General features: G+C 31.1%; 12 protein-coding genes and 1 non-coding gene across 13 annotated transcripts; 7 read left to right on the top strand and 6 right to left on the bottom strand. All coding sequences in view use genetic code 12, as the record gives it.

Annotated features, from left to right (window-relative positions):
- Nucleotides 1-33: 33 nt before the first annotated feature.
- DFJ63DRAFT_334867 (uncharacterized protein) lies at nt 34-2,055 on the top strand (the record flags this gene model as incomplete). The annotated part of the gene is made up of 1 exon (XM_064908113.1): nt 34-2,055. The coding sequence occupies one exon, from the start codon at nt 34-36 to the stop codon at nt 2,053-2,055; it is 2,022 nt and encodes a 673-aa protein (XP_064762652.1).
- Nucleotides 2,056-2,351: 296 nt separating this feature from the next.
- DFJ63DRAFT_t67 lies at nt 2,352-2,452 on the bottom strand. Its single transcript has one exon. It is a non-coding gene; the product is annotated as a tRNA-Pro (tRNA).
- Nucleotides 2,453-3,466: 1,014 nt separating this feature from the next.
- Nucleotides 3,467-3,808, top strand: DFJ63DRAFT_312643 (uncharacterized protein; the record flags this gene model as incomplete). Its single annotated transcript, XM_064906010.1, has 1 exon — nt 3,467-3,808. One exon carries the CDS (start codon nt 3,467-3,469, stop codon nt 3,806-3,808), a length of 342 nt encoding a protein of 113 aa, XP_064762651.1.
- Nucleotides 3,809-4,123: 315 nt separating this feature from the next.
- Nucleotides 4,124-6,181, top strand: PRD1 (metalloendopeptidase; the record flags this gene model as incomplete). Its single annotated transcript, XM_064906009.1, has 1 exon — nt 4,124-6,181. The coding sequence occupies one exon, from the start codon at nt 4,124-4,126 to the stop codon at nt 6,179-6,181; it is 2,058 nt and encodes a 685-aa protein (XP_064762650.1).
- Nucleotides 6,182-6,245: 64 nt separating this feature from the next.
- GRS1 (glycine--tRNA ligase) lies at nt 6,246-8,499 on the bottom strand. Its single transcript, XM_064906942.1, has one exon. It carries the CDS (start codon nt 8,235-8,237, stop codon nt 6,267-6,269), a length of 1,971 nt encoding a protein of 656 aa, XP_064762649.1. The 5' UTR covers nt 8,238-8,499; the 3' UTR covers nt 6,246-6,266.
- A 116-nt stretch (nt 8,500-8,615) lies between these two features.
- On the bottom strand, nt 8,616-10,241 carry DFJ63DRAFT_312640 (flavin-containing monooxygenase; the record flags this gene model as incomplete). Its single annotated transcript, XM_064906008.1, has 1 exon — nt 8,616-10,241. One exon carries the CDS (start codon nt 10,239-10,241, stop codon nt 8,616-8,618), a length of 1,626 nt encoding a protein of 541 aa, XP_064762648.1.
- A 359-nt stretch (nt 10,242-10,600) lies between these two features.
- DFJ63DRAFT_114927 (flavin-containing monooxygenase) lies at nt 10,601-12,961 on the bottom strand. Its single transcript, XM_064903258.1, has one exon. The coding sequence runs from the start codon at nt 12,599-12,601 to the stop codon at nt 10,961-10,963; it is 1,641 nt and encodes a 546-aa protein (XP_064762647.1). The 5' UTR covers nt 12,602-12,961; the 3' UTR covers nt 10,601-10,960.
- Nucleotides 12,962-15,360, bottom strand: DFJ63DRAFT_114926 (uncharacterized protein). The gene has a single exon (XM_064903257.1). The coding sequence runs from the start codon at nt 15,222-15,224 to the stop codon at nt 13,323-13,325; it is 1,902 nt and encodes a 633-aa protein (XP_064762646.1). The 5' UTR covers nt 15,225-15,360; the 3' UTR covers nt 12,962-13,322.
- A 219-nt stretch (nt 15,361-15,579) lies between these two features.
- Nucleotides 15,580-16,308, top strand: DFJ63DRAFT_312637 (mitochondrial 54S ribosomal protein mL67; the record flags this gene model as incomplete). The annotated part of the gene is made up of 1 exon (XM_064906007.1): nt 15,580-16,308. One exon carries the CDS (start codon nt 15,580-15,582, stop codon nt 16,306-16,308), a length of 729 nt encoding a protein of 242 aa, XP_064762645.1.
- Nucleotides 16,309-16,725: 417 nt separating this feature from the next.
- On the top strand, nt 16,726-19,554 carry DFJ63DRAFT_115328 (uncharacterized protein). Its single transcript, XM_064903265.1, has one exon. It carries the CDS (start codon nt 17,143-17,145, stop codon nt 19,402-19,404), a length of 2,262 nt encoding a protein of 753 aa, XP_064762644.1. The 5' UTR covers nt 16,726-17,142; the 3' UTR covers nt 19,405-19,554.
- RPT1 (proteasome regulatory particle base subunit) lies at nt 19,554-21,070 on the top strand. The gene has a single exon (XM_064903266.1). The coding sequence runs from the start codon at nt 19,704-19,706 to the stop codon at nt 21,045-21,047; it is 1,344 nt and encodes a 447-aa protein (XP_064762643.1). The 5' UTR covers nt 19,554-19,703; the 3' UTR covers nt 21,048-21,070.
- A 110-nt stretch (nt 21,071-21,180) lies between these two features.
- DFJ63DRAFT_334859 (DNA-directed RNA polymerase III subunit) lies at nt 21,181-21,771 on the bottom strand (the record flags this gene model as incomplete). Its single annotated transcript, XM_064908112.1, has 1 exon — nt 21,181-21,771. One exon carries the CDS (start codon nt 21,769-21,771, stop codon nt 21,181-21,183), a length of 591 nt encoding a protein of 196 aa, XP_064762642.1.
- Nucleotides 21,772-22,110: 339 nt separating this feature from the next.
- DFJ63DRAFT_286071 (uncharacterized protein) lies at nt 22,111-22,659 on the top strand (the record flags this gene model as incomplete). The annotated part of the gene is made up of 1 exon (XM_064904945.1): nt 22,111-22,659. One exon carries the CDS (start codon nt 22,111-22,113, stop codon nt 22,657-22,659), a length of 549 nt encoding a protein of 182 aa, XP_064762641.1.
- Between the last annotated feature and the right edge of the window lie 78 nt (nt 22,660-22,737).

Below are 22,737 nucleotides of genomic sequence, written 5' to 3'. Positions count from 1 at the left end.
TCTGAGTTGGGTTACAGTGTTCATGAGTTATCTATGAGTTTATCTATCATACTACCTCAGAAAGCAGATAAGCTAAGTGAGGTGACATCAATTGATAAGTTTTTATTCCATACCAATTCACTGAAAAACAGATCAATTGTGTTTTATGATGAAGCGATTGTGGGATATATCATTTATAAGAATAGTGAGAAAGTGGTATCAACGCCAGTGTATCTTGATATAACGATCTTGCCCGCTGATATTGTGGAGAATCAATCATCCAAGACATTGTTTAAAGCTACTGATTCAAAATCTACTGCTGAAAATGGGAACGGCAATGGTAATGGCAATGTTGGTAGTAATAATAATTTAAATAATTTCGGTATCCTTAGTAAAACACTTAATGAAGAACATGTGGTATTCCAGGGTTCCATTGAAGGGGATAATTATAAAATATGGAGGTTTGAAGTTCCTATAACGTATCCTAAGAAGAAATTCACCAATCCAAGACTTTTATTAGCATGTTCTTTAAATGAACATGAACAATCAGAATCATCATCAGATGGAAATATAGTACCAGCTAAAAGTAATGAAAGTTTACCTGATTATACCCCTGATGAGAATAAAAATATCATGAATGAATTAAACAATCAGTTATTGATAACATCATTATCAGATACCACTTATTCCTTATCAAATAAAATATTAGGTACTAATAAATCATCTAATGGTAATGAAACTCCTAAAACTATCACCAGTCCAACGTTGACAAAAGAACATACACCCGAACAAACTTTCATTCAATCAGTTGAAAAACAAGAGTCATTGGCCTTAAAAGCATCTATAAGCATCCCTGTTTCGGCATCATTAGTCATTAAAATAAAATCAACCAAACCAGCAGGAAGAAATAATATGCTTTTGGCCACGTTAAATATAGAGACATCTGAAGATTTAATTAAATTCCTTGAAGGTGAAAATTTGGATGATTACTATTTCAAAGTATCAAGTACTCTCTTGGAGTTTAAATTTGGTGAAGTTGAAGAGATTAAGACTGAAGAATTTTCATTTCCAATGGTATTTAAATTAATTGATTCCATAAATTTAACTTATAAATTGATTAATAATGAATTCTTAGACACCGAAGCTAAGAGTCTTGATACCAATAATAATTATCAATTTACAAGACCTGTAAATATTAAATTAGACTTGCAAGTTCAAAAATATATTCCTGAATTAGATACTATGGATACTATAAGTAATATAATCACTACTTCTTGGTCTCCATATTTGGATTTCAGTATTATAGCACCACCTATCAATAATTTATTAAAATCACAAACTTATTACTCCCAAGTACAATCACAACCACAACCAAGTCAAAGTGTATCAGTTTCAAAAACTGTTAGCACGAGAAAATCAGCCATGATGAATAGTTTATATAAATTGAAAAGTCCGAGTGGGAATCTATATAATTCAAGTATGCAAAATTCAAATTCATCATTAGCAAGTGTGGGTAGTTTTGCCAGTAAGAAGAAAAATCTTATGGGATCAACTGCTTCATCAGTTACAGTTAATTTAACTACTAATAGTAATTCATCATTATCAGGATTAAAACTTACATTTGAAGGGAAACTAAGTATAAAATTAGGAGAAATTATAAATTGGAAAATCCAAGCTATAAATAATTCCAATAATAAATTGAATCTATCTTTACTTGTCCAGAATCCAATCAATTTTAATCCAGTTTACAGTTCAAACGCCCCTACAAATAATGTTTCATCATCAAATTTGATCAATTCAGAAAATAACCCTTCAAGTAATAGTGAAATCATCATCTATAATAAAATACAATTATATTCCCTTTATAATTCATTAAGAATCAATACTAGTGGCGTTATAATCTTAAATAATGATGTAAGAATAGGACCTTTAGATCCAAACACGGTATTCGAAACCGATATACAATTCATTGGAATTTCAAAGGGGATATTCAATCTTGATGGAGTTAAAATATTCGATATGAATAGTGGTGATGGACTTGATTTTGGGAAATTAGTAGAAGTATTCGTAGTTTAATAGTATTTATATATAGACTTTTAATAAATCGCTACCATTTTTAGAAAAGAAAATATCTTTTGTCTGTGCAACATCTGTGCAACACCCTCGGATACTCTGTGCAACACCCTCGACCATAGTTAATTTTTCACAGTTGTTGCACAGATTTTACCAACTGGTATAATAAAAGTTTTACAGTAAACCCATTAAAAAAATTCAAATAAACCACACCAACTATAACTTTAAGCATTAAACAATCATTAAAGATCCTTTTCAAATCATTTCAATAGGTAGAATATGCAAAAAAATAAGAAATTGGGGAGAGCAGGGAATTGAACCCTGGGCCTCTCGCATGTTTGTCCTCGACCTCGGAAGGTCGAAACCCAAAGCGAGAATCATACCACTAGACCACACTCCCGGTCAAATCACGTTCCATTTCACATACTTAAGTATCTGAATCCGGTCAGGTTCCGGGCGGGTTCCGAGCTGTTACTCGTAACACGCACTGGGAATTCTACCAGTGGACCACATTCTTTTTTTTCTTGAAAAAAATGACCAGTACTTTTCCTAGAACTGTTGAAATATTAGAAATTTTATGTTGAAAAATTTTGACCTTTTTGGCAGAGACCATATATATTTGTTGTATTATGAGAGGTAAAATGGTTGAAAGTATCTTTTGGAATTTATTAGATTTAATTATCTCAAATATTGGTGCATTTAATGAGATTTGTTTGAATTTTTTGAAAAAATAAATTTTGCAATTTTTTTGAAAATATATAGTTAAAGTCAATTCAATATTATTTACATGAATTATTTTATAACTTGTAATTATATAACTTTAATAGGTCCTGGGAATGAGTTAATCTTTAGAAGATTAACGAGAAGAATGATAGAATCCTTGTAAGGTGTATTCTGGCACTTTTTTATGGTGCTTAAGTTATTGCAAAACTGCGAGCCCATTTAACAAAATGAATAAGCTGAAAGCAAAACTTGGAGACAATTAAACTGTCTTCTTTAATACATAGAAGAAGAGGTTCTTCAAATTATCTGAGGCGAATAGTTAGTAATCAACTATATGAATAATTTGTGTATTAAATCATAAGAAGTAATTAATTGTTACGAGTAATATCTGCGTAACAAATTTTTATGTGAACTGTTCACAGACTTCTCTTGCCATCTTCAAGAACTACTTATCATAAGAAAGCTTGTTAATGACTTGGGAAGCTTAATTAAAATAGTAAGGGATTATGTAGATCTAATGGTAACATATCCTTGTGGTTCGTAAGAGATATTTCAAAATCGTAGTATTCTAACCAGATAGTATTTCATTTTTTTTTACAGCACATTTAAATTTTTACAGTACAAGCTAATTTTTTTTACAGCACAATTTCTTAATCCATCAATTATTCTTCTAATCGAATCAATAGTATCAATGAATCTCTATAAAGAAAGTCTCTGTCTAACGTTATACGTCTGTTGTCTCTTAATACCCTTTTATCTCAATTCTTATTGTTTGATTCTTCAGGTGGATGGTAAACAGAAATCAAAATCAGTTACATCATATTATCCATTATCTCCCATCAATTTGTTCATCACAGTGGCGTTGAACTCAATTGCATATCTCTTGTTACGGGAATCCAATCAATCTATCCCCGTATCTCTACTTATCGTATTATTTGGACACGTATTCCCAACTTGGAGGGCAATTCGATTACTTAGAGTGGGTGTAACTATTACGATTGTTATCAAAATAGCCAAACCTAAAAGAGAATAAGCCAGCTGTCCTTTGAGTCATTTGTTCATCAGAGTCAAATTACATTCTACATATGCTTACACTGCCTCATAATCCCCTCTATATCTTTCCTATAGAGGTGTTACATTACATTTTAAGGTTTGATTGTCAACCTTTTGGTTAGTTTCTATTCTTAGCTTAGCCCTCACAAAATTTTATTAGCCGTATGCTAGGTTGGCATTTTTTGCGAAAAAATGTATTTGGTCGTAAAAATCACCATCATAAATAACGTGGAGAACCCTTTGAAAAACTTGGTTTCTTTATATGCTTAATTCATTATTAGAACTCAATTGAACCATGTCGATCGATTTTGAAGCATTGACTGCTAAACAAGGTTACCCACTTTGGGAACATACCCCAGAACAAGTATTAAAAGTTGCTGATGAAGTGATTAAAAGTGAAAAGGAACTTTATGATCAAATTGCCACAGTCGCAACTCCTACTTTGGAATCAGTGTTGCAACCTTATGCCACTTACTCTAATGATAATTCTTTCCTTACCAGTCAAGTTACTTTTTATCTGCATGTATCAACTGATAAAGAATTGAGAGATGCTTCCACTAAGGCTGAAGAATTAATGGATAATGCTTCAATTGAACAATCTTTAAGACCTGATGTTTATAAAGTATTTGATGCTTTATATGATTCAATTAAAGATGAAGATGTTGATGCAGAACTGAAAAGATATGTTGAGAAAACAGTTAAATTCTATAAGAGAAACGGGTTAGCTTTACCAGAAGAAGAAAGAAATGAAATCAAAAAATTAAAAATTGAATTAAGTAATTTATCACTTAAATTTTCAAAAAATTTAAATGAAGAAAACGATTTCCTTATTTTCACTCCAGAAGAATTAGATGGAGTTCCTGAAGATGTTATTAATCAATTTGAAAAAATTACTGAAGATGGAACTGAAAAGTATAAAATGAAGTATAAATATCCTGAATTTATTCCCGTCTTGAAATATGCTAAGAATCAAAATACAAGAAAATTGACTTATGTTGGATCTCAAAACAAAAGTCCTGAAAATGCTGATATATTAACTAAAATTATTAAACTTAGATTTGAAATTGCTAAGAAATTAGGCTATGAAACTTATTCTGATTATGTTTTAGAAGAAAGAATGGCTAAAACTAGAAAAACTGTATTAGATTTCTTAGATGATCTTAAATCTAAATTAAAACCAGTGGGTGCAAAAGAATTAACTAAAATGAAGGAATTCAAAAATTTAGAATTAAAAGCAGAAGGTCTTGAATCACAAGATGAATATTATGCTTGGGATTCCAGTTATTATAATGAATTATTATTAGAAAAGGAATATAAAGTTGATGATATCAAGATTTCTGAATATTTCCCAATGGATGAAACTATTGCTAAAATGCTTCAAATTTATGAAAAATTATTAGATATCAAATTTGTTAAATTTGAAAATCCTCCAAAAGCTGCTACTTGGCATCCTGATGTTAAAATGTTCGCTGTTTATCAAAACATTAAATATGGAGAACCAAAACCAGAATTCATGGGTTGGATTTATTTTGATTTACATCCTAGAGAAGGTAAATATGGTCATGCTGCCAATTTCGGTTTAGGTCCAGGTTATACTGAAGCTGATGGTAAAACCAGACATACTCCAGTTACTGCTTTAGTTTGTAATTTCACTAAGCCATCGGCTGCAAAACCATCATTATTAAAACATAATGAAGTTACTACTTTCTTCCATGAATTAGGTCATGGTATTCATAATATTTTATCCAAGACCACTTATGCTAGATTCCATGGTACTAGAGTTGAAAGAGATTTCGTTGAAACTCCATCTCAAATGTTAGAATATTGGACCTGGGATAAAGCACAATTAAAATTCTTATCATCTCATTATAAATCTGGTGAAACTATTCCAGATGATTTGGTTGATAGTTTGGTTAAATCAAAGAATGTTAATAATGGTTTATTCAATTTACGTCAATTACACTTTGGTCTCTTTGATATGAAATTACATACCATTGCTACTGAAGAAGAATTAGCCAAATTAGATTTAACCAAATATTGGAATGAAATGCGTGAAGAAATCGCTTTAGTATCAAGTGGTGGAATCCCAACTAAGGGTTATTCATCATTTGGACATATTGCTGGTGGATATGAAAGTGGTTATTATGGTTATTTATTTTCATCTGTATTCTCTGCTGATATTTTCTATACTTTATTCAAGAAAGATTTATTAAATACTGAAGGAGGTATTAGATATAGGGATATTATCTTAAAGAGAGGAGGTTCCAAAGAGATTAAGGATAATCTTTTTGAATTATTAGGTAGAGAACCAAATTCAGATGCTTTCTTAGAAGAAATTTTTGGAACTGCTTAAAGTTAAAGTTAAATAATGTTAAATAATTGAAATCGTAATATATATTATTATATGAGAGAAAAAAGGAACAGTTTATACAAGTAATCTAGGCGTCAGTGGCTTGAGTTTCAAATGGAGTAAGTTTAGCAGTACTTTCATTCCATGAAGATCCAAAATAAGTGATGTTTTTAATGGCAGCAATAATATCTTCATAAGTACCTCTAACTTGTTTAGTTGAATCTCTTTCTCTTAAAGTAACAGATTCATCTTTAACAGATTCGAAATCAATGGTAATACCGAATGGAGTACCTAATTCATCATTTCTAGCATATCTTTTACCAATTGAAGCAGAAGAATCATCAACTTTGAAAGGAATTTGTTGTTTTCTTAAGAAATTAGAAACTTTTTCAACTACTGGTTTTAAATCAGCACTATTTGATAATGGAACTAATAAAACTTTAGTTGGAGCTACTAATGGAGGTAATGATAAAACCCCTCTATCAGCATCTTCAGGTCTTGACCAGAATTGATGTTCAAAGATTGAATAAATAATACGACCAATACCGAAAGATGGTTCAATCACATTTGGAGTGAATTCACGAATATGTTCAGTTCTTTTAACTTTTTCAATCTTGATTAAATCGGTATCTAATTCAGTTTCACCTTCAACACCATCAATTTTAACAGAGATTTTACCAGCGGTAGATAATTCTTTACCGAAATTTTCTAATTCAGTTTGAGATCTGTTTAATAACCATTTTTCAATGGCACCAGCATCTTTTCTGAATTTTGGTCCGAATTTCTTTTTAGCAATTTCAATTTCAAATTGTTCAATAGTAATTGGTTCAGCTAATGGTTGTCTTACAACCAATTTTTCATTAGTTCTAGCGGCATGAACAGTTAAATCATAAGCGGATCTATCAGCGCAACCAACACATTCTATCCAACCATAAGAAGTTTGTAATTCAGCATCCCAACAATCAGAAGCATAATGGGCCATTTCATTACTCATATGTTGTCTAAATCTTAATCTATTGACATCAACCCCGATTTTAATTAAGAATAAATAAATTCTAGCGATGAAATAACCAAGAGTTTCATTATCAACTAAACCAGTAGCAACGGCTTCACCAATGGATTTTTTAATAAGTTCAGTTGAACCAGATTCTTGAACTTCCTTAGGTAAGAAACTTAATTCGATATGTTTCACTTGATCGAATTTAGCATGAGATTTATCATCTGGATCAACGAAATGTTCAATTTCAGCCATTAAGAATTCACGAACTCTTAATAAGCCAGCTCTTGGAGCAATTTCATTTCTGAATGATTTACCAATTGAAGCAGAAGCAAAAGGCATTTTTTCATTATTAAATTCTAATAATTTATTAAAATTTAAAAATTGACCTTGAGCAGTTTCAGGTCTTAAATAACCTTTCAAATTACCGGATGGACCAATAGCAGTTTCAAACATTAAGTTGAATTCAACTGGAGGTTCTAATTTACCATTAGTAGTTGGATTATGTATTTCATATTTAATGATTAATTCTCCTAATTGAGGACCAGAAAAACCATCAATTTGAGCTAAAATATTTTCATATTCAGCAACAACTTCATCATCTAATTTAATATTTTTAATTTCCTTAACTTTCTTCTTTCTTTTCTTTTTATCATCATCTTCTTCTCCTGCTTCAACTGCAATACCTCTAGCAGCTTTATCCCCTTTTAATCTTGATTCTAAAACTTCTTCAACTAAATGATCAGCTCTAAAGATTTCACCAGTTTTTAAATCTTTACACATCCAATCAGCGAATTTTTCAACATGACCTGAAGTTTTTAAAACTTCATGAGGAGTAAGCATAGTACAATCAACTTCTAACATATCTTCTTCCAAGATGAAATGTTTTCTCCAAGTATCAACGATATTAGCTTGGAAAGCACAACCTGGTGGACCATAATCATATAAACCAGAGACCCCTCCATAAATCTCGAAAGCGGGAGCAAAGAAGAATCTTCTTTTTAACACTTGTTCTAATGATTCTCTACTAAAAGTAGCATTTGGTGGTGCGGATGTAGACATTTTAGCACTTATGGTTCGGGATATACTCCTCTTGATCAATCTAGAGAGTATAGTCACTTTAAATACACACTAGGGATGCAATGACTCAATCAATTCAAGTCTTTTTTTGAACCTAATCGTTTTCCCATTTGGAACGAACTATCACCAACCAACAGAATAATTTTTTTTTCAGTCATAGAAAATTGTTGGACTTGGACACGACTCTGTTCTCTCCAACATCATCGACTCATATTTATACACCAGAAGGCTAAGAACTTATACTAATACTATCATTACTATATCTAGTTAAAAATACATGCAAAATCTAAACTATAAACTGCAAACTTTAAACAATGTTTCTTTATGTTTTTCTAATTCTTTTTGTTTTAAAAACCTGCTTTAAAACCTCTTTTGAAGTTCCATGTCATCGTAGACGGGGTGACTCATGACGTACCAGAAATGGACTTGGGAATAGGGATATGTAGCTGAATTGAATTTATCTTCATTATACCATGAAGAACAACCCCCAAACTCAGTACCGAATACTGCTTTTTGTAATTCTTCTTGGGCTGATTTAGCCCATTGATTATACTTATCTGTCTTGATACAAATTGAATCATATCTATAAGATAAGATTTGTGAAGCTAATTTTTCAAAATAGATACAACTACTTTCAATGGATGTCACTACTGATGAATGACCTGGTGATGCATTGGGACCTCCAATAAAGAAGAAATTTGGACAATCTCTAACTAATACTGTTTTATAAGCACTGGCTCCTTCCTTTTTCCAAAGATCACCGATATTTACATTATTACGACCAATTAATTCATAGGTATGGAAACTTCTTCTAAAATCATAACCTGTACATGCCACGATGACATCAACTTTAAGTTCGGTATTATTCTTGAATACAATGGAATCCTTGGTGATATGACTGATTGGTTCATTGGTGAGTGTCATTCTTTCATCATGCAAGCAGGGTAAATATTCATAATCGAAAATAATTCTTTTGCATCCAATTTTATAATTGGGGATTAACATATCATGATATTTTTGTGGAGCGGTTATTCTCATATAATATAATGATTGATTTCTTAATAAAAATCGAAGTATACTTGAATAATAGCCATATTTAGTAAGGGGATATCTTGCTTCATTGAATACTGATACAATGGTACGAATTAAATATAATCCCACATAAGAAAATGAAAGTAATTGATACAAGAATTGAATGATATAAGGAAGTGGGGGCATAATATAATGTTTTGATCTTGCAATTTGAGTAATAGATTTAGGATTATAACTTTTCAAAAGACTAGGGATAACTTGATTTGCTGAACATCCATTACCAATCACAGCAATATTTTTACCTTCAAGTGATATATCATGATTCCATATAGCAGAATGCATATATTCTCCTTCGAAATTTTCTAACCCTTCAGCTTGAAAATGATGAGGATTAACTAATCCACCTTGACATGAGGCCACAATCTTAGCAGTATGCTTGATTAATTGACCATTGGTTAAATCTCTCATATAAATCGTCCAATTTGCAGCCTTTTCATTATACTGTAATTTTGTTACTGAACGTTTGAAATGAACGTATTTTCTTAATTGATACTGTTTCACCACTTCCAAGATATATTCTTCCATTTCATACTGAGGGGGTTGGATTCTACTCCAATTACTATTTAATGCAAATGAAAATGAATACCATAATGCAGGTATATCTGATGCGCATCCAGGATAAGTATTAGCATACCACGTCCCTCCAAAATTATCATGTTTTTCAAAGATGGCAATATCATCTTCATTTAATTTAGTTAAACATGTTATAGCAGTGGCAATTCCAGCAAACCCACCTCCGATGATGGCCACTTTTGATTCTGTTTCTAATATTGGTAAATCATCATTGATTGGAATTTTTGATTTTGCACCTAATACCGCATTCGCATCTTTAAATTTAATTCGATACGGTTGAGGATTGATATGAGAGTCTTTAGTTAAAGTGATTACTGACATGATCCTACTGGTTTCTTCATTAAATCAACAAGATGTTTACAAGAGTAACTACAACTTAATGATGGAGTATTACAGAAATTTATAAATTATTTATACAACATTTACAATTTGTTGATTTCACCACAATTCCGACCCACATGGTAAGACAGAGACATAAATAAATATTTTTAAATTGTCTGTCTGTCTGTTTTTTTGTTGTTGTTTTTGGCTTTGTTCTTTTTGTCTGTTTTTTGGCGTTTTAGTTTCTCTCTAATTGTTTCTAATTCTGAATTTGTTGTGTGGATTGGGGAATGCTTTTTGTTGAATTTCATTGTCATAATACTTATGACAAATTTGAGTTTTAAATGACTATTTTAAAGTTGGTTGATATGTTGTTGTTTATTTATTTATTTGCTACCATATGGGCCATCTTGCAATTTTAGCATCTAAATGACATTTTTTTCTCACAGTGACGGTGTGCGCGCTGCTGCCATCCTCATTATCATTCATCCCAAATTGGATAATTATTAACCTTAGATACTGATATTATTTGCAATGATGGATGAGATGGGTAACCATTATTTTCTTGTCATTTATCCAATAGATAGAGTTAGGGTCATAATCACATGGTCATACCTATTCGAATACGGGTTGCTTGTAAAAAAAAACTTTGTATTAATACTTACAAACCTAAACAAATATGGGTTACACGTTTTCCTCTTCCTCCTTCTCTTCTGTCTCTATTGTGTCTTAGCATCACTTGCTTCAAGTACTAAATCGTCATATCTTGGATGGTTCATTTCATACCAAAAATGAAGTTGTGAATATGGATATGCCGTAGAATTAACTTTACCATCTCCATACCATGAGACACAACCGCCAAATGCAGTACCAAACACGGAATTTTGTAATTCCGTTTGACAATCTTTATACCATTGATCATATTTTTCTGATTTAACCACAATTGATTTATATTCACCAGCTAAGATTTTTGCAGCAAGTTTGGAAAAATATGTACACCCATTTTCAATAGCCATTACTACTGATGAATGACCGGTAGCTGAATTTGGACCTGCTATAAAGAAAAGATTTGGACAATCTTTAACTAAGATGGTTTGATATGCACTACCACCATCTTTAATCCAGACTTTACCCGCATCAGCACCATTCTGACCAATCATTTCATAATTTTGAAAACTTTTATTAACATCATAACCTGTACATGCCACAATAATATCAACTTTGACTTCTTTACCATTTTTAAACACAATTGAATCCTTAGTGATATGATCAACTTCATCATTGGTTAACGTAATTCTATCATCATATAAACTTGGTAAATATTGATAATCATAAATCATTCTCTTACATCCAATTTTATAATCTGGGATAAGGATATCATGATATTTCTTTGGAGAACTAGAATACATATATCTTAATGATTGTTTACAATGAATCCAACGAACAAATCTTGCAAACCATGAATTACCTTTGAAAAGAGGGTATTTAGCTTCTGCCACCACTGTAACAAATAATCGAACGAATAATAATCCAATATAAGAAAATGAAAATAATCGATACAAATAAAGAAGAATCTTTGGAATAGGAGGCATGACATAATGTTTGGATCTAACGATTTGAATAATTGATTTGGGGTTATAATTCAGTAATAAATTAGGAATTAATTGATTGGCAGAACATCCATTCCCAATAACTGCTATTCTCTTACCTTCCAATGGAATATTATGATTCCAAATGGCTGAATGCATATATACACCTTGGAAATCTTCTAACCCTTTAGCAGTATAATGATGAGGATTAACTAATCCACCTTGACATGAGGCCACAATCTTAGCAGTATGCTTGATTAATTGACCATTGATTAAATCTCTCATATAAATCGTCCAATTTGCAGCCTTATCATTATATTCTAATTTTGTTACGGTTCTTTTGAAATGAGCATATTTTCTTAAATCATGCTTTTTAACCACTTCCAAGATATATTCTTCCATTTCATATTGGGGTGGTTGGATTCTAGTCCAATTACTATTTAATTGAAATGATAATGAATACCATAAAGCAGGAATATCAGACGCGCATCCAGGATATGTATTAGCATACCAAGTACCACCGAAATTATCATGTTTTTCAAAGATAGCAATATCTGTTTCTTTTAAGTCATTTATAGATTTAACTGCAGTTGCAATACCTCCGAAACCAGCACCGATAATAGCAATTTTAGAACTTGTTTCAAGTACTGGTAATGATTCATTGGTTGGAAGTTTTATGTTGGGTCCAAGCACTGCTCTTGCATCTTCATATTTGATTCTAAATGGAGCTGGATTCTTATGTGATTCCTTAGTCAAAGTAACAACTGACATGATAATTTAGTTAACGATACTATTACAATTTATCACTAAACTTACTACAAAATTTCTTAAAATTAAATAAAAATATGTGAAATTGTTCTACCTTTATACGGTGAAAATTTACTGATTGTGTTTTTCAGTGCCAAGCGGACTTTACCCCCTCACTTTTACCCCAGGGGGACCAAAATATTCCACTTCACTATCACAGGGAGAAAAATAAAATTCCCATGGCAAAACAGAACAGAGATCATAAACGGTTCTACCTAAATGTTTGATGGTACGACTTTTACTTGGATATGCTTTACTATTTAATCATATCTTATCCATTATAATTACAAAGTATACATTCTTAACTCATGTATCCCTATTCCATCAAATATCGTATGGTAAATCTTTTGGGTCAAAAATTAGCTAGTGGGGGTTTAGTGGTGTTATCGTTCATTCACATGAAGTTTTTTGAATTGTTAGCGGAAAAAAAAGACTTTTGACGTATTTTTGGTAGCATGTGACAAACTGAATTAAACCAACAATGGTAAATTTAAACTATTATTAACAGGAGACATATTGGTCTAAGATACATACATTGGTTATGATTTCCTTGCATAGAAGGTACATAATGTACGCACTCTCTTACGTCTTACAGATCAGTATGTTTAAGTATATTACATTTATTTGGGTTGTTTCCTGTATATATATGAAAATAAGCTATTTGATTGCAAAAAATACTATAGTCTTATTGTCTTTCTAAAAGATTTTCTTCATCATATTCATCTAGATCATATGGATCATTATTTGTTTCATCAAGATACTTTCGTATTATAAGCAGACACATGGTGATCACTACTGTAAATCCAAATACTTTATCAAACCATTTATCTATAAAATCAATTTCTCGTAATGAATCATTAACATTCTTAATTGAGCTTCCTGATAACGATAATATTTTTGATATTTGAGTAGATAGATTCGATGGTAGATTAGTTCTAATCAATAAAGCAGTTGCTATAACGTAAATTCCTAATAATTGAGCTATTATAACATGTTTTAACCAACTTTTTGTTATCAGTGATGATGAACTTGATGGCGGGAAAAATCTTGTGAATGATTTGAAGGTTAATAAGACATTTGAAAATGAACAGATGAATAATCCTCCCGATAAGACAAAACTTAATTGATTTGCTAATTGAGCTTCAGAAATAGTTATATTTCTAAATGTGAATAAAACTATTCTTGATAATGTTACAGCTAAGGCATCTTTACTTGGTGTTTGTGGGATTGGTTTTTGAGTTTGATCTTCATCAATGATTGAACTTGATTCAGATGTGATTTGATTTAAGTTATTTTTCATGAATAATTGTGATGGCAATCTAATCAATAAAACATTCATAATTCTATAAATACAATAAACGGCCAATCCATAAGTAAACCATTTATAAGCTGTATTTAATAGATTATTCTCAAATGTGTTTAATTTTAGATTCTCATTATCAATATATTTGGTAATTATATTGATAGTCTCATTGTATAAATTATTTCTTAACGAATGTAATGAATTTATTTCTCGTTTTAATTCTTCTTCTTCACCTTTCCCACTGAATGATATATTTGCAAATGATTGAACTTTATGAACTATATTACCAAGTTTTCGAGGTTTCCCATCATGTTTAAGCATATGATTATTATCGTTAACATTAATATCTCCATTTACGTTATCATTATAAACCGTTCCACTATGTTCCACTAAATATTTATTCAAATCTTGTTTTCGATTACGAAGTAATCGAGTGGTATTGTTAAATGATTGTATAGATGCATTAATATCTGATTCTGAAACTCCTTCCTTAACAACTTTTTCAAATCTTTGCTTTCCACTAAAGAATCTATGAAGTAAATGATCAATTGAAAATAATTTAAATGGAGTTGAAGTTGATCCTACTCCTGATAAAATGGCTAAGATGGTTATACCAGCTATAGATATTTCATTTATTTTCTTCTCAAGGATTGATTTGTTATAATATCTTGATGTATCTTGTGTCAGTTGATATGGAGTGAATGATCGAGACAAATCTCCACATTTATGTAAGGCTAAGAACCATACTAAAAACAATAGTATAGTTAATCCAATGGAGATATAATTTGTTTTCTGAAACTTTGGTATGAGATCTTGATTAATAAATAAACTTATAATCAAAAATGGTTGAACGACAGTTAATAAAAATATCAAACAATCAATAGTGAAATGGAATAGTGATAATCGAAGATCATGATCCATATACTCAACTAATTCACATAACATCAACACAACCAACACCACACTCAACGTGATGGTCCCACTGAATATAACTCCTACGAGCTTCTCCTTTAGTGAGCCTTCTTCAGGTTGGGATGATTTATGAATTTTATCATCGATATTATCTGCTTCTTCTTCTTCATCATCTTTATCGATATCCAAGGGATGGATTTTTAATTTATATTTATAATTCAACCCAGATGCGATATACTCATTGATTTTTGATTTGGGTAAATGCAATCGATTCGAATAATTCTGAATCATATCATGATTAAAGATATATTTATAGATCCAAAAGAATAACCCAGACAGAAATATAAATAAAAAAAACGAATGTGTGATCATGATGTATTATATTCCCAATGTCGAAAGTGCCTGTCTATTTGTAAACATATCACTTCCACCACCGTGATATTAATCTTCTTTAAATATTGATAATGGTTCTATGAATTCATCAATACTCTTCCCTACGTGTTCTGTTGATATTAATTAAAATCTGTGAATGTGTTTATATGCAGTTTCATAAAATCACGTGAGCAATTTTTATAACAAAATTACACGACCATAAAGAAAGAAAAAAATCTCTTCTTCTAACAAATTTTTCAACATTTGATTTAAACGTATACAGTAGTAGTTGAAGATTGATTGATTGAAGTTTCTTTCCAGCTTAAACAAAAACAACCATAATAATAATAACAAGATGCCTCCAAAGTTGAGATCTGAGAAGAGAATGAGGAAGCTCCTCATAGAGCAAATCAAAACTCGTAAAGTCTTGGGAGCTAGAATTGCAGATGGATTTAAACAACCACAAGATTTAATAAATTTAAATTTAGCTCCTCAAGTATTTTTATTTAAGAATTTATTTAGTGGTCAAGTATTATATTCTCAAGTTCCAGCATATCATCAAAATCAAATTGATGAACAATTCATAAGACCAAATTGGCAAAATAGAAAACCAGCTAGAAGAAATGATTTATGGAGAATAATGTGTGTAGCTACGTTTGATAATTATGAATATGCTACGGCAGCTTATAAAGGATTAGTTCAATTAAGAAAAACAAGAGATATTATTCAAAAGGATGAAGCTCAAGCTTTAAGACGAAAGAATGATGAAGGTAATATTTGGTATCATGGACAATATAGACCAACTTATTCCCAAGAAGCTGTTGCTGATTTATCTCATGTTATAGAAGAATTTGAATTAGAAAATACCACCTTAAGTTGGGAAAATGATTATAGAAGAGGTGAAGATAAATATTGGAGAGCCGATCTTGTTGAACATGAAACTCTTCCTGCATTCAATCCAAAAACTCAAACTGTATTATTAGATGAATTAAGGGCGAAAGCTCTTGAAGCTTTTGCTGTGGAAAGGGAACAATCACAAGCTCAAGCCCAAGATGTGGAAGAAAATGCTTCAGTGATAGCTTAAAATCAGTACTAACTAATTAATTGTACCATTGTAAATAGTAGCAAAATTCACAGTCATTTAACTCATTCATTGACATACAATCTTTCCCTACCGTCATAATCACACTAAATGTACATATGTATATATACGAACTTTATTATTATATTGTAAATAGAAAATAAATCTACTTACTATCATAACAAGGTAAAAGTAAAGAAAGTAAATTCCCAATTGGGTAATAGCCACCATAGTTTACACGTGATATAACCTAATTAGTCCACAGTCCGATAAGCCGCCATAGCTTAGCTTAGCTTAGCTTAGCTTAGCTTAAGCTTTTTGAATCATAATCTTAATTGGGAGGTGGATGAGCTTAAACAAGAACAAGAACTCTCCACCTCTGTAGTCATAGCATATCACAGCCATGTATACTCTACCTTTCCTTCCTTATCCTCTATCTCTCTCACTGCCTAAGCCAAGCTAATGCCTCATCATTTTTTTTACGCTAAATAGGAATTTTAAATCACACCATCAGTCCGTCCCGCACTTTTTTTTTTAATCACTAATTATTTTTTTTTCTTAACGCCCGCCGCCCTTCGCAATCAGAAAAAGAAAATTTCTCACCGACTGACAGTTAGAAATAAATCGATGAAATTGTGTGTATCTGGTAGAAAGAATCCACAGTCCATTCCAATAGTTTAAAATCTTATATATTGTCCCTTTTTTGCTATTTATACTTCCAAAGTGACAATAAAGTCGAACCATAAAAGTCGTTGTATCATTAGAATAGCTTGTTTGTTTTAGCTTATTTGATTTTCTTGTTTCTTCCTCGTTCTCGTTTCAATTTCATAATATAGTATGGACTTCTATTATAGGAAGCTGATGGGTAATGGTACCATCGCAAGTAAGTTCAGACTTAACAGTGGTCCTACTCAAGCTCCCATCATTCAACTGAATCAATCAAACTTACGTGAACAAATCAAATTAAGTCCGCTTCAATCAGCCACAACTTTTAAACCTGAAATTGATAATGTGAATGGTAATGGTACCCATAATTATACTACTAAATCAGATGATATTAAGAGTGGCAACCCTATCACTCCTCCTAACACTACTATTCCAACTGTTACAACTGCTGGTAATGTCCATAATCTTGATGAAAAAGAACAATCCATCATATCGGGAGCTTTATTAACTAACAAACGTAGTGTTGTGAAATTAGATATATCAGATGAAAAACAAAGCCAACAACCAGTTGAATTCCCAGAAACTCATCATCCAAATAATTGTAATCGTTGTTATCGTTTAAAGAAGAAATGTTCAAGAGAATATCCTAAATGTTCAAACTGTACTAGAACTGGTAATGATTGTGAATATATCAATAGAAGTAATAAAAGAAGAAAAAGACTTCCTGGATCAAGAAACATTAAACATCTTGGTGAGCAAGTAGAAGTATCCATCATAACTGATTCTTCCGATAAAGAATCATCTCCTAATGATATTGGTACGGTTACTACTCAAACAGATAATATTATAAAACCAATAACATTAAAAGAAACAAAGGAATCGGCTAAACTGAGTGTTGCTCATAAGTTAGTATCTGTCTCATCTTTACTCGTATCTGAAGAAGATGACTCAACTCCTCATCCAACGAAAACACTCACTGTAAGAGAACCAAGACCAAAAAAGATACCATCTGCTGCATTATCAAGTTCCGCTAGAAGAGATAAAGAAGTTAATGATATTCCTGCTGAAGATAAACTTGCAAAGAGACTTTTAACCTCAACCAAAACCAATTTAAAGGATGAATTCATTAATCTTAAATCAATATCAGATTTAGATTTACCGTCAACTTTTGTTCGTAATTATTTTGATAATTTCGCTCATAAATATCCTTTCATTAATAAAGTTCAATTCTTAACCTCATTTCAAACCATCGATTTCACAAAAGAATCTATCATAAATTTAGATACCTACTTATTAATGGCTATTGGATGTTTGATCTATGATTCTAAAGCCACTCATAGTAAATCTCACTTTAATGAATATTTTAATGATAAAAGTATAATATCAATCATTGATGTATTAGACTTGAATATAACGAAAAATGATAAAGAAGAAAGCTTTGAAAATTTAAGATTGTTATTATTATTAACGATTTATAGTATAACATCTTTAAATACTTCATTATGTTGGGGTTTGATTGGAATACTAGATAGATTAGTGATTCAATTAGATCTTTATAAGAAATCAGATAATGTGGTGTATGAAAGAATCTTTTGGAGTGTGTTTAATTTAGATAAGGAATTAAGTCTTTTAGTTGATAAACCAAGTCAATTGCCTATTGATGAATTCATGCAATTGAAAACTCCATTAACTGAATCAATTTATGAGAATGAAAATATGGATTTAGTAAATCAAGAAATTGGTCTTTCATATTTGAAAAATCTTATACTTTATTTGAATTTATCGAATAATAAAACTTATGATTTAAAACAAGTTTCTACTGATCTTGAAAAATGGAGAATCTCCACTAGTTCAATCATTCATCAAAATTTTGGTCATTCTACCAACATGCAAGATTTCATTACTTTAATTAATCTTAATTATTATTACATGTTAGTTGAATTAGATCAATTATCATCGAGTGAATCATTTCAATTCACCTTACAATTCATTTCAAATTCATTTCAATTAATTGTTTCTGAATCAGAACAAGATTCAAAGAAAGCATTCACAAAATTAAGTTTAAATTCATCTTTATTCTGGTATAAACAACTCTTTAAAGTGATTCGTTATAGTATATCTTCCTTGGCTAATATTTTACAGGATAATTCATTAACCACCGTTCAAATCAATCTTAAATTAAGTGAATTCTCCAGCAATTTACAAGTGATTATAAACTTATTGAATTATCTTCAAGATAATTTCGGTAATAATGATCATTTAATTTCAAATTCTTCCAAACGTTTCCATCAAAAACTTGATCTCAGTTTAAATCATTTAAGAACTATTCATGATAAATTAAATAAATTCAACGTTATGACAAGCAATATACCCCATCGTTTAGAGTTTTCCAAAGACATTGGTGAATTGGCCAACCAATTAAACACCATTTAATGATAAATAATTATGTATAGATAGTATAATTAATAAAAAACAATCTGTATTATGAATCAAAACCAATTGCAAAAAATGTATGTACGGTGGTAGCGCTTTAGTTTTTGTGGTTAGGTCGTGTGATTATGATCATTTTTCGATGTTTCTGACAGTTGAAGGCAAATCGAAAAAATACTGTGAGAGACTGAGAGAGACTGAGAGTTGAGATTGGAGATTTGTGTTGCCACCTTTAGATCAAATCAACTAGACTTCTACAATATAGACTGTTCCATAACCCAATTGTATTAATTAGATCAAACATGGCACCTCCAAAGGCTGATTGGGATAAATACGTTGCTCCTCTGGAAGACGATGAAAAGGCTCAAGAAAAGATTGTCCCATTAAGTGAGGGTGATATTCAAGTATTAAAGACTTATGGAGCAGCTCCATATGCTTCACAATTAAAACAACTTGAGAAAGATTTAAAAGTCATTGAAGATAGAATAAAGGAAAATATAGGTGTTAAAGAAAGTGATACTGGTTTGGCACCTCCACATTTATGGGATGTATTAGGTGATAAACAAAGAATGGGTGAAGAACAACCTTTACAAGTAGCAAGATGTACCAAGATTATTGAAGCTACTTCATCTGCTGCTGCAGGTGCTCTTCAAAATGCCGATACTAAATCGAAATATGTCATTAATATAAAACAAATAGCGAAATTTGTGGTTGGATTAGGTGAAAGAGTATCCCCAACTGATATAGAAGAAGGTATGAGAGTTGGAGTTGATAGACAAAAATATGAAATACAATTACCATTACCACCCAGAATTGATCCATCAGTAACTATGATGACAGTGGAAGAAAAACCTGATGTTACATATAGTGATGTTGGAGGTTGTAAAGAACAAATTGAAAAATTAAGAGAAGTGGTTGAATTGCCTTTATTATCACCAGAAAGATTTGTTAAATTAGGAATTGATCCTCCAAAAGGTATATTATTATATGGTCCACCAGGTACTGGTAAAACTTTATGTGCCAGAGCCGTTGCTAATAGAACTGATGCTACATTTATAAGAGTTATAGGTTCAGAATTAGTTCAAAAATATGTTGGTGAAGGGGCTAGAATGGTTCGTGAATTATTTGAAATGGCCAGAACTAAAAAAGCATGTATTATTTTCTTTGATGAAGTTGATGCTATTGGTGGAGCAAGATTTGATGATGGTGCTGGTGGTGATAATGAAGTTCAAAGAACCATGTTGGAATTAATTACTCAATTAGATGGGTTTGATCCAAGAGGTAATATTAAAGTTATGTTTGCCACAAATAGACCTAATACTTTAGATCCTGCCTTATTAAGACCAGGTAGAATTGATCGTAAAGTTGAATTCTCTTTACCTGATTTAGAAGGTCGTGCTAATATTTTTAGAATTCATTCAAAAACTATGAGTTGTGAAAAAGATATTAGATGGGAATTAATTTCAAGATTATGTCCAAATGCTACTGGAGCAGAATTAAGATCAGTTTGTACTGAAGCTGGTATGTTTGCTATTAGAGCTAGAAGAAAAGTTGCTAATGAAAAGGATTTCTTAAAATCTGTTGATAAAGTTATCAAGGGTAATTTGAAATTCAGTTCTACAAGTCAATATATGCAATATAATTAAAGAATATACGATACATTTTTTTTGGAAAAATAATAAGTTAACTTTTGTAATATACAATTATATATATATATATATATACATGATGCGATGATGTGATGTGATATGCTGGGATAGAGGCGTTGATCTATAATGATTAATCCCACCATGATAAACAACCCATACCATCTGTTTGACAAGAAGCTAATAAAGCATAAGGAGGAGCTTTATTTGTTGGTTCTTCTAAACCAGAAGCTTCACTACTAGATTGAGGCTTTATATTAACAAATATTTCTTCTTCAACTCTGAATCTAATCTTTTCATTTATATCGATAAAGAACTCAGTATCTTCATCAGGTCTCCAAACCCAAGCTTTTTCAACTTGCTTAAATTCACAATTTTCAAAAATATAAGATTTTGGAATCCAAATTTCATCAAAGAAATCTAATCGAACTTTAATCCCCTCTGCTGAACAATCACTGACCCATCCTACTAATATCTCTCCGATGAACGGTTTCCAAACTATACATCTAAATTGAACTTCAACATATGAACCTCCATCACCAGGTTTTAATAATCCATCTTTGATATCTAATAAATCCCAGATAGTAACCACTAAACCAAGATTTGATATGACTTTATTGGCGAATTTTTTATTCAATTCATCAGTTATAGAATGTTGGATGGGTATATTGAATGTATGTGGCGGTATACGAACTAAATCACTTAATTCTGACAATATAAACATTAGTGATGATGATTATGATCTCTGTATTGTAAGTGCTGTTGTAGTATTGATTGATTTGATAAGGGTTAAGTGTATTTGCTTTGGTTTGTAATGGATTGGTGAATGCTATAAGCTAATACTAAGAAAGGTTGTAAATATGTTCGATTGATAATGATTAATTTGACATAAGTCTTGATGATTCACAGATATTTCAAGAGATGAGAATTTTTTTTTGTATGTGAGAAAATGTAGAAACTCTGCTGCCAAAAAAAAAATGTCAACTATAAGGCATCATCAGTAACTATCTAATTAAGACAGCTATACTTAGGGTCAAAGAATGAATCATAATATATAACAAATATGAGTGGAGGAAGAATATCAAAGAAACCAACAACTGTTCAAACAGGGGGGAAGTCGTCAGATAGAAGATTAGCAGGAAGTAGACAAGCTGCAAGTTATTTACATACATCTATAAACAATCCTACCAATAATACAACTAAAGTCATTAGTGCACCATTACCACCAACCAATACATCAACAGGTAAGACTGTTAAACGACAAGTGGGTACTCAGTCATGGGAAGATTCAAGCTTATTAGATTGGGATCCTAAACATTTTCGATTATTTGTGGGGAATTTGGGTCAAGATGTTACTGAACAATTATTACATGATACATTTAAGAAATATCCTACCATGAGTATGGTTAGAGTTCCTCAAGATAAGAAAACTGGCAAGAATAAAGGATATGGATTTGTAGCATTTAAAGATTCTAATGATTATTTCCAAGCTTTTAAAGATATGAATGGGAAATATATCGGACAACATCCTGTTCAATTGAAACGAGCTGAAACTAATGTAAAGCAGTCCAAGACAACCGGTAAGCCACACGGTAAGCCCAAGAGATATTGAAAGTAAAGTGTATTGTAATAATAGAGTATAGTAGAATTTGTATAGATAATAAATTTTTAATGTATTAATCACGTGATT

This window comes from Scheffersomyces coipomensis, assembly GCF_036884675.1.
Source record: "Scheffersomyces coipomensis strain NRRL Y-17651 chromosome Unknown DFJ63scaffold_3, whole genome shotgun sequence".
NCBI lineage: Eukaryota > Fungi > Ascomycota > Pichiomycetes > Serinales > Debaryomycetaceae > Scheffersomyces > Scheffersomyces coipomensis.
Note: the sequence above shows the minus strand (reverse complement) of the source record. Positions and strands in the feature narration are given on the sequence as shown.